Here is a 23,371-nt window from a genome sequence, read left to right as displayed (position 1 = left end):
AGAGAGGGGGGTGTTCTTCATGCTCTCATTGCCCAATACATTTTATAGCCTGAAATTAAACTGAATTCTTTAAAAATATTGTGAAGCGTTGGTAAAGGATGAGGACCATCGCCAGTGTATAAAACATAATCTGCATGAAGGGAAATATGGTGGTCAGAGTTCTAAGCAGTGATAAGGAGTATGTGTGGACTGACAGCCTGTCTGAGCAAGTGGTTCCAACGATAAAGCAAAAAGTACACTGCTAAGAGAACAGCCCTGCCCTGTCCCTCTGCCAGTTGAGAAATGTGTTGAAGAGTGTTTCCCAGTAAGGACCGCAGCAGATGGGTTGGAATATAATTCTTATCATATTAATAAAAATTTCTCCAAAGCCCATATGTTTGAGCACTGTCCAAAGGTACTGCCATTTAAGACGGTCAAAAGCCTTCTCAGCATCTAATCAGAGAATAGCGGTAGGTTATTTCAGATCTGAAGCTGCATATGTAGAAGACGGCAAATGTTGTCAGAAACCAGTGTTTTTATAAAACCTGCTTGATCATGATGAACAAAAGGTGTTCTAGTCCTCAAGCTTATACTTTGCCATATAATTTGACATATATATATAAAAAATACGATAATGGGCACGTTCCAAATAATTGATTTATTTGCATCTTGTGAAAAAGATCCTTCAGACATTGATTACTGAACCATATCTAGTAATATTTTCCTTAAACACTCCCAAAAACTAATAAGTAGCTCAGGCAGGATTCCATCAAAGCCAGGGAATTTCCCTATAATCGTAATATGGACAGCCTCCTTGAACTCCATTAAGCTGATCGGATAATCTGATTTTCAGGCAAAAGAATTAAAGAGTTGTCTGAGATTAAGCGTTTTAAGAAACTAGCTTGATTTTTCAGTCATCATGCACAGTCTTTGATCAATATAAATCTGAAAGAAATAGCAAAACACACTGTTAATTAGCTTTGGGTCTGTTTGCACTGCCCCCTGTGTAGATTTTACTGCAGTAATATTGGCAAACCCCTCATTGTAGACGACTGGGGCGTGCACTATTAAAATAATCATTTTGTCATGCTTTGTGCATGATGAATTCTGCACGTTGTCTGGATATTTTTATTTTTATTTTCTGCACACAAACCATATTATGATATGCAAGGCTAGTTGGTGTGTATTCAATTTCAGTGTTGTGGAACAAATTCTTTGACAGAAATATGTAGTCAATTCTAGAGAAGGACTTAATGGTTTATAGAGCGCTGAAGGAAGTGTGGAGATTTTACTAGAGTTTTCTAGACTCCATGACTTTATTCAGGACTGACAGGTATTTCCTCATAGACCTCTGGCTGTCCACAGACCTGGGTGTGGGGATTTACAGGACAAATTACCAATGGAGCTGAGTTTAAAGAATCATAACTGACACCAGGGCTAAAGACTGGATAGAGATTCTCAGTGAAGGTTTGACCAGTAAAAGAGTAGATGTGACACCTGGCTTCCACATTGAAGAAGGAGACCTGTCCCACCTCATAATCCACATAAACCCCCACCTTCTGGGGCTTCTCTCTCAGGGAGAGGGGGAGAGTGGGATAAGTGAGAGCCTTATGAAACCCATGTCTCAGTCCCACAGTCCAGAACCCAAACTCAGGTCTCTCTATAATCTCCCCCTTCCTGTTGACTGACTCTCTGGCCACCCCCAAAGTCCATCTGTTCTTCCCCTTCACCTGAACCTCATAATAGAAACTCCCTGAGAAGCCCTCCTTACCCAGGACATAGGATTCATAATCAAACCTCTTTGGGTTGTCAGTTAGACCCTGGCCTGTGTCTCCACGTCTCACTTGTTTCCCGTCATCAGACAGGATGAGGTAGGGATGTGCAGTATCAGGGTCCAGAGTCACATCCATTGTGGAGAGAAACACTATGATAAATACAATGACATCATGACAGCAACATCAGTGGAGAAAATACAAGTGGAGGACAACATTTACTGTGTTGATCTCTGACACATGAGTCTTCCAGTATTAGTGGTTCATGTGTGGTTTAGGTAGAGATGACAGAACATCCAGTATTAGTGGTTCACATGGGGTTTAGGTAGAGATAACAGAACATCCAGTATTAGTGGTTCACGTGGGGTTTAGGTAGAGATAACAGAACATCCAGTATTAGTGGTTCATGTGTGGTTTAGGTGGAGATAAAAGAACATCCAGTATTAGTGGTTCTTGTGTGGTTTAGGTGGAGATAAAAGATCATCCATGTTAGTGGTTCATGTGTAGTTTAGGTAGAGATAACAGAACATCCATATTAGTGGTTCATGTGTGGTTTAGGAAGAGATGTTAGATCAGTAGCAGCATGATCATCAGTGACAAGCACTAATGTTTATAATACATGATTCATCCTTAATGATGGTAAATAAATGATAGTTATAACAGGTTAATACTCTGTATTGTAGAGTATTCATGAGTTTTTACCAGATGGTATTGAGATCAGTATTAAAATTCATTCACATAGTAACTCTGGTAGAAAAAAAAACACTGACCTGCATGTCTTCTGATGGCTTTAAAAACTGAAATATAAATAAAGAGTCGGGTTGATTGTGACAATGAGACACATAATGAAGGATATTATAAACTAGTGTGTACATTTGTGTTGTGTAATCCAGCCTCAAACTATGCAGACATACACAACCATAACTTTAATCTTAGTTAAATAGCACTGAAATTGTGAACAATTATGTAATAGTTTTTGTGTTGGGAAAAACTGCCTAGAATTTATCTAGTGGGATGTAACCTTTGATCTGTGTGACCTGATGTTCTATAATTAATCAATGGGTGGGCTCATGACCATGTCACTGGCCAATCAGGGCTGTGTATTTATAAATTTTCCCGATTATGTTTCCTGTAGCCAACACCATCAGAGTGAGGGCAGATAGAGACTTGGTTGAAATAAAATAATCATTCATAATTATTGTCCTTTAATAAAAAGTGACTAATTAGACACAGAGATGTTGAAAAGAAAAAAAGTGATAGTAAATATCTGTCTGTTTGTCTGTGCATGCGTGTGTATTTTAAAAGGAAACTAAGGCAAACATCAATGCCATGCGAGAGCAGCGCCAGAGGGGTATATTTCTCTCTGCCCACTAATGCAATTTGGCAGAACTGTGAAACAATGGTTTCTAGGTGAACATGTTCTGTCACAGAGAAAACACCACTGGGAAACCCCAATTGATTGTGGTAAATATACCATACATGTGATTTGATAAAAGTCTCAGGTTTTTAAGTTAAAATCTCTCTTCCAAAAACTGCTTGAGGGCTTGTGGAGTGCATGACAGATCTACTGAGAAAACTCCTTGTACTTGATGAATGATGTACACCACTGGCGGCTGGGTAACCCCCGCAACCACCACAAGGTGAGGAGGGGGGCCACACCCCAAGGGCCCCACCCCCTGAATAGCTAAAAATAAGCTTGGTTTATATAAACCAGAAAAGGAATCAGGCAAGCCAAGTTCAGCCGGCCCACAATTAGAAGTAATGAATGTTGATACCATAACAGTAAACAGTTTTTTTGTCGGTTGCTACTGAAGGTTGTAGCGAGCAAAGTCTTTGTCTATCCTGACCCAAAAAGCATTCACAGGAATATAATTCGAAAATCCTAAAGAAATAGTCGCAATATAGCAGTAAACAATTTTCTTTTAGGCTTACAGTATTATAACGTAGCTCCTGAAGGTTGTAGCCATCAAAGTTTTAGTCTGTTCAGAACAAATCCTAATGCATAATTTATTTTGACAATAATGAGATTCAAACACGGGACATCTTGTCTGGTTGCCCACATCTCAAACCGCTACGCTATTTAACAAGGAGTAGTCAGGCAGTCATTCACTCAATAAGACACATTCGCACTTCTAGGCCGGTGTTCTGCCAAAAACATCCCGACTTGCTTGCTTGTTGAGAGGACAGTTTAGCCTACATATTTCACTAATCTTCGTAGAAAAAAAGTGTCGGCAAGGTCATTCTCCTGCCTGCTGAAATAATGTCTATCGTTTTTGTTTAAAAAATTTTCCCCCCTCTTTTTCAGTACTGAATATGTATAGTTAAAGGTAGACCGCCATCAGTCTATTGACACAGAAGGCAGTTGTGTAAGACAATAGATGGGAATAGGGTGTGAACATTGTCACTAATTAGCTGATCTTTTTGCGCACAATTATGTTTTTGTCTAGTGTGCCGGGATTCAGCAAAACATACCAACCAATACGTAGGCCCTATCAAACCACAGGCTGCCATATATAATGACAGTGATCACAGTAAGAAAGTGCTTATAGCCACACAAAACCAGGAGTATGATCTCCGTACCATTTATATAATAAACTAAATGTAGTTATTTATATTGTTATATTGTTTATATATGTACAAATATACATTGTTATATTTATATACATATATTAGGATATTACTAACCATTATCCTTCCAGAAGTCATCTGTAATATAGAGTAGATAGAAGACAGAGAGAACATCATAAACATGTCAAACAGTAGATGTAGTCTTTTTAGTAAATAATTACAATGTATGCATAACCTGGGTTAGGGTATGGATTATTGTTATAACATAATCTGATGTAAAGTACATTTAAATGTTTTATCTAACTCAATTTAATCAATTACATAGCCAACTGGGCGTTAACTGGTAAAACATTTATCTCCTACTGCAATTCCCATGGTCTGTACAGTGACCTCCGAGTGAGGACAGAATAATGACTTGTGGCCTTTCTTTGACTCCCTAGTCCACCTGTTTTTTTATGTCTCATTACTGAATACGTCTGGTAAATAGATGTAAGGGAATGTGACTATAACAGTGGCATAGCCTGAATTTTAATGTTGATGGGCATCTTAAAATGAGCGGGCATGTATATTATTACACGTAGGCTATAATGTCTGTATTAAATGTTGTCTGTATTAAATGTGGGCATTTTCAAGTGTTTGTGGACTGCGTGTGGAAACTAAAAAGCATTGCGCTTACACCATAACAGTTAACTTTACTGCATGAAAGGCTAACATGGAGGCGCCGATGTGATTACTAGCACCTAAACATTTCAAAGTAATATTTTTTAACTAATACAGACAAGAATATCATCATCATCATCATAATCTTCCGCTTATCCGGGGCCGGGTCGCGTGGGCAGCAGTCTAAGCAGGGATGCCCAGACTTCCCTCTCCCCAGACACTTCCTCCAGCTCTTCCGGGGGGACACCGAGGCGTTCCCAGGCCAGCCGGGAGACATAGTCCCTCCAGCGTGTCCTAGGTCTTCCCCGGGGTCTCTTCTCGGTGGGACGGGACCGGAACACCTTCCCAGGAAGGCGTTCCGAAGGCATCCGAAACAGATGCCCAAGCCACCTCAGCTAACCCCTCTCGATGTGGATGAGCAGCGGCTCTACTCTGAGCTCCTCCCGGGTGACCGAGCTTCTCACCCTATCTCTAAGGGATCGCCCAGCCACCCTGCGGAGAAAGCGCATTTCAGCCGCCTGTATCCGGGATCGTGTCCTTTCGGTCATGACCCAAAGCTCATGACCATAGGTGAGAGTAGGAACGAAGAATGACTGGTAAATCGAGAGCTTCGCCTTACAGCTCAGCTCTTTCTTCACCACGACAGACCGATACATCGACCGCGTTACTGCAGAAGCTGCACCGATCCGTCTGTCAATCTCCAGTTCCATCCTTCCCTATCTCGTGAACAGGACCCATAGATACTTAAACTCCTCCACTTGAGGCAGGCACTCTCCACCAACCTGAAGTGGGCAAGCCACCCTTTTTCGACTGAGGACCATGGCCTCGGATTTGGAGGTACTGATTTTCATCCCCACCACTTCAAACTCGGCTGCAAACGTCCAAGTGCATGCTGAAGGTCCTGGCTTGAAGGGGCCAACACGACAACATCATCCGCAAAGAGCAGAGACGAAATCGTGTGGTCCCCAAACCTGACACCCTCCGGCTCCTGGCTGCGCCTAGAAATTCTGTCCATAAAAATTACGAACAGAACCAGTGACAAAGGGCAGCCCTGCCGGAGTCCAACATGCACAGGGAAAAAGTCTGACTTACTGCCGGCAATGCGGACCATGCTCCTGCTTCGGTCGTACAGGGACCTGACAGCCCTTAGCAAAGGACCCAGGACCCCATATTCCCGAAGCACTCTCCACAGGATGCCGCGAGGGACACAGTCGAATGCCTTCTCCAAATCCACAAAACACATGTGGATTGGTTGGGCAAACTCCCATGAACCCTCCATCACCCTGTAGAGGGTATAGAGCTGGTCCAGTGTTTCACGGCCTGGACAAAAACCACACTGTTCCTCCTGAATCCGAGGTTCTACTATCGGCCGTATTCTCCTCTCCAGAACCCTGGCATAGACTTTCCCGGGGAAGCTGAGAAGTGTGATCCCCCTATAGTTGGAACACACCCTCCGGTCCCCCTTCTTAAAAAGAGGGACCACCACCCCGGTCTGCCATCCCAGAGGCAAGGTCCCCGACTGCCACGCGATGTTGCACAGGCGTGTCAGCCAAGACAGCCCCACAACATCCAGAGACTTGAGATACTCAGGGCGGATCTCATCCACCCCCGGTGCCTTGCCACCGAGGAGTTTCTTAACCACCTCTGTGACTTCAGCCCGGGTGATGGACGAGTCCACCTCTGAGCCCTCATCCTCTGCTTCCTCAATGGAACAAGTGACGGCGGGATTGAGGAGATCCTCGAAGTATTCCTTCCACCACCCGACGACATCCCCAGTTGAGGTCAACAGCTGCCCACCTCCACTGTAAACAGCGTTGGTAGGGCACTGTTTCCCTCTCCTGAGGCGCCGGATGGTTTGCCAGAATCTCTTCGAGGCCAGCCGATAGTCCTTCTCCATGGCCTCACCGAACTCCTCCCAGGCCCGAGTTTTTGCCTCCACAACCACCCGGGCTGCAGCCCGCTTGGCCTGTCGGTACCCGTCAGCTGCCTCAGGAGTCCCACAAGCCAACCAGGCCTGATAAGACTCCTTCTTCAGCTTGACGGCATCCCTTACCCCATGGGGAAAGGCCCGGCCACCAGGTGCTCACGAACGAGCCCCAACCCCGGGCCTGGCTCCAGGGTGGGGCCCGGCTGCGCCATGCCAGGCGACGTCACAGGACACAAATTATTTTTCATCATTAAGGGGTTTTTGAACCGCTCTTAGTCTGACCCGTCGCCTAGGACCTGTTTGCCTTGGGAGACCCTACCAGGGGCATATAGCCCCAGACAACATAGCTCCTAGGGTCACTCGGGTACTCAAACCCCTCCACCTCGTTAAGGTGGCAGTTCAAGGAGGGGTCTGAAGAACTATGATAGTGCAAAACGAGTAGCAAAGTCAACCTAAAGTTCGCTAGTTATCATTATTAGTTAAAACACCAACATGACATAGCTAAATGAAAAGGTGAAAAGTAATCCATACATGAACATGAAAACCCACCTGTTCAGTTTGACCGGTTAGCAGGTGCTTGTTGGTCAGTTTATTTTCAGACTGACCAACAGCTGTTGCTATGGAACCTCCAGGGGTGCGCTGTTTGTCTAGAACAGAGGTGTCAAACCGGTTCCACGGAGGGCCGAGTGTCTGCAGGTTTTTGCTCTCTCCTTGTACTTGATTGGTTAATTAGGTCACTGATTGGTTAGTTTCTACCCTCACCTGGTTGTGTAGGTCTGAACTGTGAACCAATTTAAAGGAAAAACCAAAAACCTGCAGACACTCGGCTCTTTGTGGAACCGGTTTGACACCTGTGGTCTAGAAGAAGGTGGCTGTACTGGAATCAGATTAACTGTTCCGAATGCTACTTGAGAAAATTAATAGATCAGCTCTTACTTTTAATTGCCTGAGGCCAATGGCCCTGCTCTATTGAATTGATCTACTGGAGTAACGGCCTCTAGGCTGACCAATCAGATTTCAGGGGTGGTGTTTGCCACCTCAAGCCACCCTCTGGACACGCCCCTGCATTGGATCACCTGAGCTGTCCTTCATGGAGGCTAAAGACTTAATGATCCCTGTCACTCCAGCAGCTGATTCTGGAACACTGCTAGAGTGTCACACACACACTGATGGATGGACACTCACTGACCAACACATGTGTAGATACAGCTGTACAAGATTAAAGATTGAACATGAATGAATGAGCCCATTTGTTGATGATCAGGAATGGGTTGAAAAGGTTTTCAGGAATCTGCTGTTCTGTTTGGACAGTAAAGTAGATACATGTTGTGTAATACACTGGCTGAGGTCTAAACAAAGAGTGAACCACTTTAATCTTCCTTATTCCCCAGATATCTCAAATCAATATGCTGTTTTTAATTTATTTCAAAGTTTTCAATTTATCCTCAAGGTGTGTGAAGTTCTTTATACAGGAAAATATATCTAAGAGTCATTTTTCTTTGTATTTCCATAAGATGTCCTTCATAACAACAATTAGCTTACCCACCTGACTCTAATAATGAACTAATCAAATCTAACTGACCCACCTGACTCTAATAATGAACTAATCAAACCTACCTGACCCACCTGACTCTAATAATGAACTAATCAAATCTAGCTAACACACCTGACTCTAATAATGAACTAATCAAACCTAGCTGAACCACCTGACTCTAATAATGAACTGACTCTAATAATGAACTTTTCAAACCTAGCTGACCCACCTGACTCTAATAATGAACTAATCGTGGTCTCCACTTTAGAATACAGCTAGTTTATTAAATGTGAAAGCTGGGGCTGTTTGGGTAATATATAAACCAATCCAGTCTCCTAAGATGTAAAAGACCATCCCAGGTGTTGAGTGGAGAAGAGAAGGTAGAAGCTGGATGAGAAGTGTACAGTGAGTACAGATGTGTAGTAGCCAGCTGCCTCATCTCTGACCCTGGAGGAGGGGGTCTTGATGGGGGGACGTTCCATCCTGAGAGTTGGGGCTGAGTCCACTGCTGCTCCAGGTTGGGACAAAGGCTGTGGTGGGGGTTGTTCTGTCATGTTGTGAGTTGCACTTTACTATAAAGACTTAACAGTGACTTATTTCATCCATGTGCCCTCTGATCTGATCTTATCATAGGTTTAGCAGGCAATCGTCTGTTCTAATTGTAATCACCATTGCTGACCATGGCATGAAAGCACCGATGGAGAATTATGAGGAACTCAGTACAGTAGTTAATAATAAGCTGAACTTTGGCCTGACAAAACCCCAATAAAATACATATATAAAACAATACAGGTTTACTGAGTGACTGATTCATAATATAATTACACTCACCAGCCACTTTATTACATTCACCTGCTTGTTAACGCAAATAGCCAAACAGCAAATCATGTGTCTGAAACTTCATGTAGAAAGCACACAGACATGGTCTTTTTAAAGAAAATTAAATATTCAACATATTAGTGTATAAATACCACAATTCCTAGTAGCCTAACTAATAAAAAATAAAATAATGTTAAGATATCTTTGTGTGCCATAACATTAGGTTTAAGGGATTTGGGAGTATATCATAATAATACATCTCCCAAAACGCCCTCAAATTTTGTATGTGAAACTTTTTCAGGTGTTTTACTTTTAAACTATTAATGCTGCTTGAGGATTAAGGAAATCTATAGAGTTGTAAGACTGTGACCTTAGGACTCTGTGAATGTACTGTGTTGGCTGAGGAGTCATATGTTAATTTCATTTTCATTCACAACATCTTTGTTAACCTTTATTTACCAACCGAAAGCCGGTCTGGATAAGAATGTCTGCTAAATGACTAAAATGTCAAATCCTCTCTGTCATGCTGTAAACTGGGTAAGAATATCTGAAGAAATCGATGTCTAAGTCATTTTGGCTGTTATTAAACTAAAGCCTGGATTCACAGAGCAGAGCTTGTTAATAGCATAGTTATGCCAATCATGAAGGGTTTGACATTCTGTGAAATGGTAAATTATATTTTGACAAGTGATCTCATAACTCTAAATTACTAGTTATACAATTTACTGCTTAAACGAAACAGAACAATTTTAAAAACTGCTGTTAGGAGGTTGTAGTCAGTTCTGTTTGTTGAGTGTTTTTGATCACTATGATTTCTGTTTCTTTGTTAGACCAACTGTCTCCTTCAGGAATAATGGTGACTGGACCAAACAGTTTGTATGTGACTCTGCTGATTCTTCTTTACAGTTTAACATCTATCTCTGGTAACTATAGTCATTACTTCTGTGGGTGTATATATATTTTTCCAATAGTGGTCAAGTCAGAAAAAAGGTAAATAATTGGGACCATTTTTGGTTGAAGGGTAGACACAGCAAAATCAACATTTGAACTTAGGCTGGTGTAATTAATATCACCAAACTATGAAAAATATACATCATACATCATCATGAAAATCCAATCACGTGAATTAAGCCTGAATCACCTGGTTTGATTTTGCTTGAAAGACCTGACATCACGTTGTCGTCTCATTTTAATACAGCCAATCATATGCTTGTTATTCATTTATTACTCAGAAGGGCATTTATTTACTCATACAGGCATGCATTTACTCATATGGGTATCCATTTACTCATACGGTCATCCATTTACTCAAACGGGTATGCATTTACTCATACAGGTATGCATTTACTCAGACGGGCATGCATTTACTGAGACGGGCATGCATTTACTCATACAGGCATGCATTTACTCAGACGGGTATGCATTTACTGAGACGGGCATGCATTTACTCATACAGGCATGCATTTACTCAGACGGGCATGCATTTACTCAGACGGGTATGCATTTACTCAGACGGGTATGCATTTACTCAGATGGGCATCCATTTACTCAGACGGGCATGCATTTACTGAGACGGGCATGCATTTACTCATACAGGCATGCATTTACTCAGACGGGCATGCATTTACTCAGACGGGTATGCATTTACTCAGACGGGTATGCATTTACTCAGACGGGTATGCATTTACTCAGATGGGCATCCATTTACTCAGACGGGTATGCATTTACTGAGACGGGCATGCATTTACTCATACAGGCATGCATTTACTCAGACGGGCATGCATTTACTCAGACGGGTATGCATTTACTCAGACGGGTATGCATTTACTCAGATGGGCATCCATTTACTCAGACAGGCATGCATTTACTCAGATGGGCATGCATTTACTCAGACGGGTATGCATTTACTCAGATGGGCATGCATTTACTCAGACAGTTATGCATTTACTCAGATGGGTATGCATTTACTCAGACGGGTATGCATTTACTCAGATGGGCATGCATTTACTCAGACAGTTATGCATTTACTCAGACGGGTATGCATTTACTCAGACGGGTATGCATTTACTCAGACGGGTATGCATTTATTCAGACAGGTATGCATTTACTCGGATGGGCAAGGTGAATGTCATAAGGTGGTGGAACTGTTTTTTGACTTGTTTTATTGGTAATTCCAACGAGTCAACAAATGAATGTACAGTGAGGGAAAAAGTATTTGATCCCCTGCTGATTTTGTACGTTTTTCCACTGACAAAAAGTCTATAGTCTATAACCAGTCTATAATTTTAATGGTAGTGAGAGTGTTATAAATTCATTTGCATGTTAATTTTCCCTCACTGTACATGATGAAAATATTCATCTGGAACCAAGGCCTTAGTCAGGGTGGAGGGAATTATGAACAGTTCCAAGTACCAGGCAATTTTGGCACAAAACCTTCAGGCGTCCATTAGAAAGCGGAAGATGAAGAGGAAGTTCAACTTTAAGCACAACAACGATGAAGATTAAAATTTTGGAATGATCCAGCCAGAGCCCAGACCTGAATCCAATTGAACATCTTTGGGGTGACCTGAAGAGGGCTGTGCACAGGAGATGTCCTCGCAATCTGACAGATTTGGAGCGCTTTTGCAAAGAAGAGTGGGCAAATATTGCCACGTCAAGATGAGCCAGGCTAATAGACTCCTCCTGTAATAAAATCAAAAGGTGCTTCATCAAAGTATTAGTATAAGGGTGTGCACACTTATGCAACCATTTTATTGTTTGTTTGTTTTTTCTTAAAGATTTCAGTTTGTTTTTCAATTGGATTGTTCACCTTTTAGGTCACATTAAAGGTGGAAAAAGTTCTGACAGGATTTCACTTTGTCTCATTCTTTTACATCACAAACACCTGGCATTTTAACAGGGGTGTGTATATTTTTTATATGTTTTCCTTCTTGGAGAGCCTGTAGAACTTTACAAATAGTGAATTGATCACTGTTTTCCAAAAAAAATTATCAGAAACATCTGTGTCCTTTGTACATTACAATACTCCAGAAGTAGACATCTGAATCTGCACTAACTAAAACTCAAAACACCAAAATAGGGTTTCAACATTTCCAATACTGCCCCCAGTCTCTGGTGAGGTTTTTAAAAATAATTTGATTAAGTGATGTTGCAACAGAGTGATGTTTCAAAACATATCTGTCATAATATTCTGGCAAAGTTTACAATTTGTTTATGTTGGTGTCAGGTGCCAATAGTTTAGATCTTACGAAACAGTGTTTTAACATTGCATGAATAACATATCATTTTCTGTAGTCTTTAGCGGTGGCTAATGCCCTTTCACAAATTCTCCTTAATTTTTGTATTTTCTGTTCAGTGAAGTTTGAAGTTCTTGGTCTACCTAAACCCATTGTTGCTGTGGCTGGTGATGACATCATTCTACCCTGTTACCTCAAACCCAACATCAGTGTTGAGGACATGACAGTGGACTGGCTGAACCTGGACTACATAGATGAACGTGTCTATCTTTACCAAAATGGAAGAATCATCCTGGAGGATCAGATTCCCTCCTACAGAGGAAGAACATCACTGTTTAAAGAGGAACTGTGGAGGGGAAACACCTCTTTAAAACTGACCAGGGTACAAGGGACTGATGAGGGACAGTATAAATGCTTTATTAAATCACAGAACTGGTATGACGATGTTACTATTCAAGTCCTTGTTAAAGGTGAGGTTCACTTTCATGTACTAAATTAAATGACGGTCACCTCTTTCCTTTGTATGACTGTATACAGTCTATGGTGGTTGTCATCAGTTAACATTCAGTCTATCTGTGTGTCTGTAGCTGTAGGATCCAGGCCAGTGGTGTCCATTGAAGGACACAGAGATGGAGGGATGGGTCTGGTGTGTCAATCTGAAGGCTGGCACCCTGAACCTGATCTGGTGTGGCTGGACAGTAAAGGAGTCAGTCTCTCTGCTGGACCTCCTGAGACACACAGAGACATAAAGGGATTCTACACAGTCAAACAACATGTCATTGTCCAGGAGACTGACACCAACCTTTTTACCTGCAGAGTCCTACAGAGACGAATCAAGGAAGAGGTGGAGACAGAGGTTCACATCCCTAGTGAGTAACACAATATAATCAATGAGGAGGTGGAGACAGAGGTTCACATCCCTAGTGAGTAATACAAAATAATCAATGAGGAGGTGGAGACAGAGGTTCACATCCCTAGTGAGTAATACAATATAGTCTTATTTAGGTGACATGAAATACTGGAGATATTTTCATGTTTTAGTGTACTGGAATGTATTACAAAAGAAAAAATGTAAAAGGATATTTCAGACAGTAATGAACAGAAGTGTTGAGTATCTTAGACTTTCACTGCTGTGGTGTATTAATGTAAAACCCTGTTGTTTCATGTCAAATGAATTGTGTGTTTATGTGAGTTGTTTCATGTCTAATGATGTGTGTGTTTAGGTGAGTTGCTTCATGTCTAATGATGTGTGTGTTTAGGTGAGTTGCTTCATGTCTAATGATGTGTGTGTTTAGGTGAGTTGTTTCATGTCTAATGATGTGTGTGTTTAGGTGAGTTGTTTCATGTCAAATGAATTGTGTGTTTAGGTGAGTTGCTTGATGTCAAATGATTTGTGTGTTTAATGAGTTGTTTGATGTGATGTGATTTGTGTGTTTAGGTGAGTTGTTTGATTACACAACTCCATGGAGGCGGTCCTTCATTGTGTTATGTTGTTTGGGAGTCTTCACTGTGATTGGGTTAGCCCTGGCTGTCTATTGGACACATATAAAGAAAGGTAATTGACATGTATGTTTATTTAGAAAAAACAAATAAAAAAGCCATGTTTTTTTCTCATTATATTCTATCTATTTTACCTTACAGATGACCTAAGGGAGTATGGTGAGTAAATACACACACTCGCATATTAAACACACATGATTTCATGGATTGACAAAATGCCATTTATAATATAATTAGCAAGCAAGCAAGTTTATTTATATAGCACAATTCATACATCGAAGCAATTCAATGTGCTTTACAAAGAAAAATAAAATAAAAAATATAAAAATACAATAACATAAAAACAAATACGCAAATGAAAACATCCAAACAAATGAAAACATCTTCAAAATAAAAATACAATAAAAAACATATAAAGATTATAAATGGGATAAAAACATAGGAAGCTATAAGGCTAAACAGTGTGGTTAAGTTTGGTTAAGTGGTTAAATGCTCAGTCATAGGCACGTGAAAAGAGAAGTGCTTTTAACCTGGATTTAAAAATGGATACGTTTGGGGCACGTCTAAGATCTTCTGGTAGTTTATTCCAGTTGTGTAATGCATGAGTGCTAAACGCAGCTTCTCCGTGTTTAGTTTGGACTCTGGGCTCTACTTGCTGACCTGTGTTCATGGATCTAAAAGCTTTGCTCGGTTTATATTCTTCAAACATATCAGAAATGTATTCGGTTCCCAACCATTAAGTGATTTATAAACTAAAAGCACCACTTTGAAATCTATTCTGTAACTGACTGGAAGCCAATGCTCTGAGTGTTGTGCTCTGTTCTCTTGGTCCTGGTTTACATTCTAGCAGTCAGGATGAACATAGTATTTTATAAAATCATTAATCAGGATGAAGAAAATAGTATATAATACCATTAATTTGTAAGAAACAAGTATGTTGCTTCATTTTAGTTTAGATATTTTTTTTCATTTTGCATGCATTTGAATCTGACAAGCTTTTTATTTGTGTTTCAGTTTTTGATGTCATCAGAAGACATGCAGGTCAGTGTGTTTCTCTCCACCAGAGTTACTATGTGACTGTTTTTATACTGACCTCTGGACCATCTGGTCTAAACTCATAAATACTCTACAATACTATTATTAACCTGTCTTAACTATCATTTATTTACCTAAATGTTGTACTTTGATCATATGTGTCAATGACAGCTGTCAGCATATATGTGAAATGTTAAATAAAGATAAATAATATATAAACATAAGAGGTGACCTGGATGTTCTGTTATCTCTACAAAAACCACATATGAACCACAAATACTGGATGTTCTGTTATCTCTACCTAAACCACACATGAACCACTAATACTGGATGTTCTGTTATCTCTACCTAAACCACACATGAACCACTAATACTGGATGTTCTGTTATCTCTACCTAAACCACACATGAACCACTAATACTGGATGTTCTGTTATCTCTACCTAAACCACACATGAACCACTAATACTGGATGTTCTGTTATCTCTACCTAAACCACACATGAACCACTAATACTGGAAGACTCAGGTGTCAGAGATCAACACAGTAAATGTTATCCTCCACTTGTATTTTCTCCACTGATGTTGATGTCATGATGTCATTGTATTTATCATAGTGTTTCTCTCCACAGTGGATGTGACTCTAGACCCTGATACTGCACATCCACGACTCATCCTGTCTGATGACGGGAAACAAGTGAGACTTGGAGACAAATACCAGAACCTCCCAGACAACCCAGAGAGGTTTGATACAACTCTAAGCATCCTGAGTAAAGAGGGCTTCTCCTCAGGGAGATTCTACTATGAGGTTCAGGTGAAGGAGAAGACTTGGTGGACTGTGGGTGTGGCCAGAGAGTCAGTCAACAGGAAGGGGGTAATTATAGTGAGACCCAGGTATGGATACTGGACTATTTGGCTGAGGGATGGAGTGTATAGGGCTAATACTGACTCCCCTGCCCCCCTCCCCCTGAGAAAGAAGCCCCAGAAAGTGGGGGTGTTTTTGGATTATGAGGAGGGACAAGTCTCCTTCTTCAATGTGGAGGCCAGGTGTCATATCTACTCATTCACTGGACAAACCTTCACTGAGAAACTCTATCCTTATTTCTTCCCTGGTCCTAATGATGCTGGTAAAAACTCAGCCCCATTGGTCATCTGTCCTGTAGATGACACTGACTGACTGTTTGAAACAACTCACTGGTCATCTGTCCTGCAGATGTCTATGAATGACTGTTTTTACATTAAACCATGCAAGTATTAACAGTTGACAATGTGAAATATCAGAACATTTTTAAGTGAGTTTTTAGATTTACATAGATCTTTTATATTTCTGGTATCACTTGCATTATTTCTGTTGTGATAAGAATGTGTATAATATCTTTGTGTTCACTGTGATATATGACAGTATGTGCTGTCAAGCAAATATAAAAACAAATACTCAAATGAAAACATCAAAATAACATCATAATAGTAAAAAATAATATAAAAAAATATAAAAAGAATAAAAATGGGATAAAAACATAGGAAGCTATATGGCTAAACAGTGTGGTTAAGTGCTCAGTCATAGGCATGTGAAATGAGTATTGTTTTTAACCTGGATCTAAACATTGATATGTTTGGGGCACATCTAAGATCTTCTGGTAGTTTATTCCAGTTGTGTACTAGCTGACCTGTGTTCGCAAATGTTCTTCTTTGTGATCCAAACACCTCGAACATAGAATCGTCTCTCCAGATCTTAAACTTTTCTTTATAGTGGCCAGTGTGACACATTACTTTTTCTTTGCAACTCTGCCTAGAAGGCCAGCATCTCTGAGTCGCCTCTTTACTGTTGACGTTCAGACTGGTGTTTTGTTGGTACTATTTAATAAAGATGCCAATTAGTGGTCTGTTTCTCAAACTAGACACTCCAGTGAATTTTATCCTCCTGCTCAGTTGGGCACAGGGGCCTGGCATTCCTCTTTCTATTCTGCTTGGAGTCATTTAGTTCTTTTCTGAGAAGGGAGTAGTATACAGCATTGCAAAAGTGTTTTCTAATAATCAATTCGACTTTTAAAATGATAAACTTTTATTAACAAACCGAACATGCAATTGGAAAACAGGAGTGATGGTTGCTGATAATGCGCCACTGTACACCTACGTAGATATTCCATTAAAAGTTAGGTATTTCAAGCTACAATAGTCATTTACAACATTTACAATGTCTACACTGTATTTCTGATCAATTTGATGTTATTCCTGAGTGACCCCAAACTTTTGAACGGTACACCATCCATGATACATACACCATCCATGATACATACACCATGCATGATACATACACCATGCATGATACATACACCATCCATGATACATACACCATGCATGATACATACACCATCCATGATACATACACCATGCATGATACATACACCATCCATGATACATACACCATGCATGATACATACACCATCCATGATACATACACCATGCATGATACATACACCATCCATGATACATACACCATGCATGATACATACACTATGCATGATACATACACCATGCATGATACATACACCATCCATGATACATACATTTATAGCTACCTATGAATAGATATACTGACCATCCATGAAACAAAGGGAGCCATGAATGGAAGGACTGATCATCCATGAAACATATAGAGGGCGCTATGAGTGGAAAAATTTACCATCCACGAAACCAAATTATAGTTTTATGGTAACCAAGCATTCGTTTCTAAACAATGCAGCATTACAATTAAGATATTCTGTATGCTTATTAAATAAATCAGTTGAACCTAAAATCAGACATTTATGTATTATTTTTCTTAAACCTTTGAATAATCAATATACAGTATAGTAAATTTAAGGTTTATTAACAGATTTACCAAAGTTGGTCCAGGTATGAAATGACACAGGCCAAGACGGGGTTTGGGCCTTCCTCTTCTGTTCTCTAGTAAGACGAGGTCAATGACATCGTAGATCAACAGGACAACTCCTAAATCGAAAGACAAAAATCACAATGATATTTACTTTTTTCATTTTTTTCAAACTTTAAGACACCATTTTGGGGACTTCATTCAAACATTTTCATATACAGTTTCAATGTAGAAAATAAAAATAGCCAAAATGATAGATATCTGGGAGGCTTTACTTATTGGCACAGCTTCTGGCCAAGTTAACTCCCAACAAATGCTTCTTATGCTTGTAGAATATCAATGGTTTCTTTTTTAACCGTTTTAGGGTCCTTTGAATGTGTTTGGGGTTGTCTTGATGTAAAATACCAAACCTTTAACAGAGACACAGGGTTTTGACACTGATTTGAAAATTTTACTTCAATAACCCCTTTTTAATATGTTGATTTGATAATGTCGTTCCACATTTAAGACCCCCCAGGACCAGAGTCACACAGAACCCTGTATCCCACTGCTGGTTGGACTCTGAACATCAGCAGGGTCACTGTTGAATGTTCCTGGATGGGAGACCAGATGCTGCTGGAAGTGGTGGAGGACCAGTAGGGGGCAGTCTTCCCCCTGGTCTAAATATCAAACCTCAGAACTGTAAGGCGACATTGATCTGTGTATGTTTCAATCTTTTAGATGGGATATTAAATTGGTTTTCTGACCTTTTGTGGTCACTAAATATGCCATGTCATTTTTAAGACATTAACCCTGGTATCCTGGACACATACATTTCTAGTCATTTTTAAGTATGCTATGTCATTTTAACCAATAAAACATTTAAAACAACAATAAATAACGATAATACATCTTTGACGCCTCTGGGATAAACCATCATGCGGTTGGTCCTCCATCACAACAGATGACAGTAGAAAGCTTAAAAGAAAAACAAGTGACACTCCCCTTTACACTAAACAATGATTAAAGTCAGGGTTACACTTTATATTGAGTCCCAGTTTCCAACTAAAGATAGTAAAAAAAAAAAAAAGACTTTCAACAAACTGTCTGATAAGCAACTGCTTGCTAAGGTTAGGGTTGTGGTTGAAGTTAAGGTTAGTGTTATGAGATAGTTAATTCAAATACTACTCAGAATCCAGAGATAATCTATAGAGCATCTATAGAGACAATCATTGCATATATGAGATGGCTTTACATATGTGTTAACCGTCCAACTACAGAGGTGTAGTAATGAACTACCGATTTCACCCGTCCAACTACAGAGGTGTAGTAATGAACTACCGATTTCACCCGTCCAACTACAGAGGTGTAGTAATGAAGTACCGATTTCATGAATTTCTAATAAGGTTTATTTGCTGTTTATTCCATCCATGTGTATTTGAGGGGGATCTGTTGGAACTGGGTGTCGGCCATACAGACTGTGGTGTCAAATGGCTCAAATGGTGACAGCAGCGTTGCCGAAAACAAACTGATGTTACCTTCTGATGGGAACGGTACGTGATCAACGAATAAATGTCCATACACATTGACTCCGGCAGCTAGGAACTTTGTCTCCTGAGTTTCCCACTTGTAATTCCGACATGAGGCTCATTCAAGAGTCAATTTCCACTGGGAAATAACTGACCGATCAGGAACCCAAATTTATGACTGAAAGTGCTTTTTTCTTTAGTAAAGGATCCCACAGCAATCTACAAAAAAGTATGTTAAACTGTATCTAAATACTAATTATACTGAACATTAAAAGGGTTTCTTGTAGATTTTTGCAATAGCACTCTGTGACATTAAATATAATTTCTATCAATTCTGTGATTCCTAAAAAATGCCCAATAAGGTATATCTGCGGACCGCAACTTGGGGGCGTTACTTAATATGGGGGTTCCTGAATATTAAGTTACAGCCACTGAATATTAAATTACGCCCACTGATGTTCGCCATTGGTCAGTATAAATGGGTGTTCCTGAATATTAAGTTACGCCCACTGATCGCCATTGGTCAGTTTGGGGACATCCTGGTTGTCCAAAACCATTTGTTTCAGGATTGAAGGATTGCCTCTAAAAATAGTTTTAAATGTTTTGGTTAGTCAAGAATGAGACACTGGTGGTTTAGAAAGCTGCTGAGTGCAGTTATAAAAGACACATATATATGCCTGCCACTATGCCTGCCATGGTCAGTTTTTCTTTAAGAAGCCATTGATTGGTTATATGTGATACAGAAGAGGGTCATCATTTGGAGGTTAACGGTTGAGAATGCTGCTTATTGCAGTTACAAAATAGTAGATCTAAGCTCATGTTACAAAGTGAAACAGGCCTCCCTTTTGCACAAATGTATAAAGGATTACCATTTATGCATTTTCCATAGATTCAACATATTACACAAATGTGAACATTTGAGCAACAACTTCAGTGTCAGCTGAACTGTTCTGAAGGTCCCTTGCAGAGACCTGTGGGTTCTGCTGTGTAGATCTGACAATTTTTCAAACAAATCATTATAATGGTTTGTTCTTCCTTTGATTTTGTTCAATTTAACAGCATTTTTCTAGAAAGTTGAAATTAGTAACTGGAAGTGTTGAATTTTCTATAGCCTGTTGCATATAGGTGGCAAGTTTCATTTTGCATCATGTAGAGGTCAGGTCAACATCTGTTTACAGAAATAATATTTTTTCCAGGGGGGTGCCTACAGCAATGACGAGGTTATGGACTTCAAACATTGTTGGGAGGAATATACAGTATCTCTCAAAAGTGAGTACACCCCTCACATTTTTGCTAATATTTGATTATATCTTTTCATGTGACAACTGAAGAAATGACACTTTGCTAGAATGTAAAGTAGTGAGTGTACAACTTGAATAACAGTGTAAATTTGCTGTCCCCTCAAAATAACTCAACACACAGCCATTAATGTCTTAACCGCTGGCAACAAAAGTGAATACACCCATAAGTGAAAATGTCCAAATTGGGCCCAATTAGCCATTTCCCCTCCACAGTGTCATGTGACATGTAGTGTTACAAGGTCTCAGGTGTGAATGGGGAGCAGGTGTGTTAAATTTAGTGTTATCGCTCTCACACTCCCTCATACTGGTCACTGGAAGTTCAGCATGGCACCTCATGGCAAAGAACTCTCTTAGGATCTGAAAAAAAGAATTGTTGCTCTACATAAAGATGGACTAGGCTATAAGAAGATTGCCAAGACCCTGAAACTGAGCTGCAGCATGGTGGCCAAGACCATACAGCGGTTTAACAGGACCGGTTCCACTCAGAACAGGCCTCGCCATGAACGGCCAAAGAAGATGTGTGCACGTGTTCAGCGTCATATCCAGAGGTTGTATTTGGGAAATAGACCTATTTGGGAAATAGCCAGTATTGCTACAGAGGTAGAAGGGGTGAGGGTCAGCCTGTCAGTGCTCAGACCATATGCCGCACACTGCAACAAATTGGTCTGCATGGCTGTCCCAGAAGGAAACCTCTTCTAAAGATGATGCACAACCAAGCCTGCAAACAGTTTGCTGAAGACAAGCAGACTAAGGACAATGCTTTACTGGAACCAGGTCCTGAGGTCTGATGAGACCAAGATAAAGTTATTTGGTTCAGATGGTGTCAAGCGTGTGTGGCAGCAACCAGGTGAGGAGTACAAATCAAGCATGGTGGTGGGAGTGTCATGGTCTGGGGCTGCATGAGTGCTGCCGGCACTGGGGAGCTACAAGCTGTACACTCACTACTTTACACTGTAGCAAAGTGTCATTTCTTCCCTGTTGTCACATGAGAAGATATAATCAAATATTTTCAAAAATTGAGGGGTGTACTCACTTTTGTGAGATACTGTAAGTGTTACATGGCTTGGAATTGATTATCTGAGGTCTAATTTATCCCTAATTCATCCTAAAAGTTGATTCAATAACACAGATTACATGTAGAACAGGTCCAAAAGAGCACAACAGACATTACTGAAAGTCAATTAACGTAGTCAAAAAGCATGAATTTAATGGCATAACCTAAAAATAAAAAATAAAATATGCCAGTTAGACATTTAAACATTTAATCACCCCATCAAATATTCAAAACATTACATTCCAACAATGACAAAACTAAACTGTTTCTCTGTAATTTGTATTTAGCTTTGCCCACATTCTGTAGGCTTTGGTTTCATCCTATCATGTTGAATGGCCAAGTGAACACTTCCAAAACACTGTCCAGTTAATCTTGCTAAACAACTGATGTTTCTTGTCTCTTTGTCTCATCAAACTATATTGTGTTTTCTTGATCTTGTAATTTTTGGTGTGTGGAAAACAGCATTAAATGATTGTTTAAAGACAGCTAATAGGTCTCCTCATCAACAAAAATAATTAACAGAGAAGCTCAAAAGTCCTCTTTTGTCTATTTCTTCCATGAATGTTTTAGTGTCTTCAAAATTATAAAACAAAAACATGAATGGGGAGAGAGCTTCTTGTTCTTCCTCTAGAGTTGAAGCCTCTCTGTGTATCTGCACAGCACCCTGTATTTCCTCATCATTCAGGGGTGAGGACTTGTACCCGGTCTCAGAAGAGGCCCGTGTTGGCATTTACCCAGACAACAGCATCCCCCAGGTCAACAATGCATCTTGGCTACCGAAATGAAAGATCACAACAATCACATAGAAGTAAAGATGTACAAAGTACTAAGTAAAAGTACTCAACTGGGTTCGACTGTGTTCACCACTTTAGGGAAGTATCTAATTAGGATCTAAGTAACCAGGTAAAGGGAGTTCAAAACAAACCAGTGATCAATAAAATAAAAAGGAAGAGTGTAAATTATCATTTAAGGTCATTGGTTAGTTATGAACTCTGTTTAGTAAATTTAGCTCATCCTTAGTAATTTCCCAAAACTGGTAAACACAGCCAAATACTTTTAACACAACTGTGTAGAAGATGGCTATGACAAATTATTATTCTGTTTACATTTCTATATAATGACAAATAGTATATATGAAGCTAAAAAGATAAATGGATCTTGCCTGCTTGCATATAGTGATAGGTGCATCAAGCATCTTTGGTTAGTTATAACGTACCCTAATTGACTAGAGCTGTCTAACAAGTGGGATGAAAAAAGCTACGTTTTTGTCAGCTTTATTCTGAAAGTCCTGAAAGTCCTGACTGTTTTCCAGTAACAGACAATAAGTGGGTGTGGTTGTTGGAATGTGCTCTGTCATTCCATTAATTTCACCGACGTGCTGTAATCCGTAGCGTCATGCTGGCAGCATTAGAGATTCCGTAGCAACAATAAGACTTCCGGTTTTGGGATTTTGCCTACAAAATAAATGTCCGCGGCAAAACGCGATATTAATAATATTACATGAATCGGTTTTGCCCCTATGCTTAGTGTATAATGTAAAAATGTACTGTAGGAACATGAAAATGCAAATAAATTAAGGGGGCACTAAGAATTTGCAATTGTTGCTTG

At 40.0% G+C, this 23,371-nt stretch overlaps 2 protein-coding genes across 2 annotated transcripts; one reads left to right on the top strand and one right to left on the bottom strand.

Moving 5' to 3' along the window:
• Positions 1-1,295: 1,295 nt before the first annotated feature.
• Positions 1,296-7,045, bottom strand: LOC106024310 (E3 ubiquitin-protein ligase TRIM39-like; the record flags this gene model as incomplete). Its single annotated transcript, XM_013133974.1, has 2 exons — positions 1,296-1,882; positions 7,036-7,045. Coding segments are annotated over 2 exons (597 nt in total), but the record flags the coding sequence as incomplete, so codon positions are not given.
• A 2,658-nt stretch (positions 7,046-9,703) lies between these two features.
• Positions 9,704-16,479, top strand: LOC105030746 (butyrophilin subfamily 1 member A1-like). The gene is made up of 8 exons (XM_020046439.3): positions 9,704-9,796; positions 10,090-10,182; positions 12,615-12,965; positions 13,083-13,364; positions 13,934-14,050; positions 14,137-14,154; positions 15,010-15,036; positions 15,661-16,479. Exons 2-8 carry the CDS (start codon positions 10,113-10,115, stop codon positions 16,203-16,205), a joined length of 1,410 nt encoding a protein of 469 aa, XP_019901998.3. The 5' UTR covers positions 9,704-9,796; positions 10,090-10,112; the 3' UTR covers positions 16,206-16,479.
• The last annotated feature ends 6,892 nt before the right edge of the window (positions 16,480-23,371 follow it).

The sequence above is a fragment of the Esox lucius genome, chromosome 5 (assembly GCF_011004845.1).
Source record: "Esox lucius isolate fEsoLuc1 chromosome 5, fEsoLuc1.pri, whole genome shotgun sequence".
In the NCBI taxonomy this organism is placed as follows: Eukaryota; Metazoa; Chordata; class Actinopteri; order Esociformes; family Esocidae; genus Esox; species Esox lucius.
Note: the sequence above shows the minus strand (reverse complement) of the source record. Positions and strands in the feature narration are given on the sequence as shown.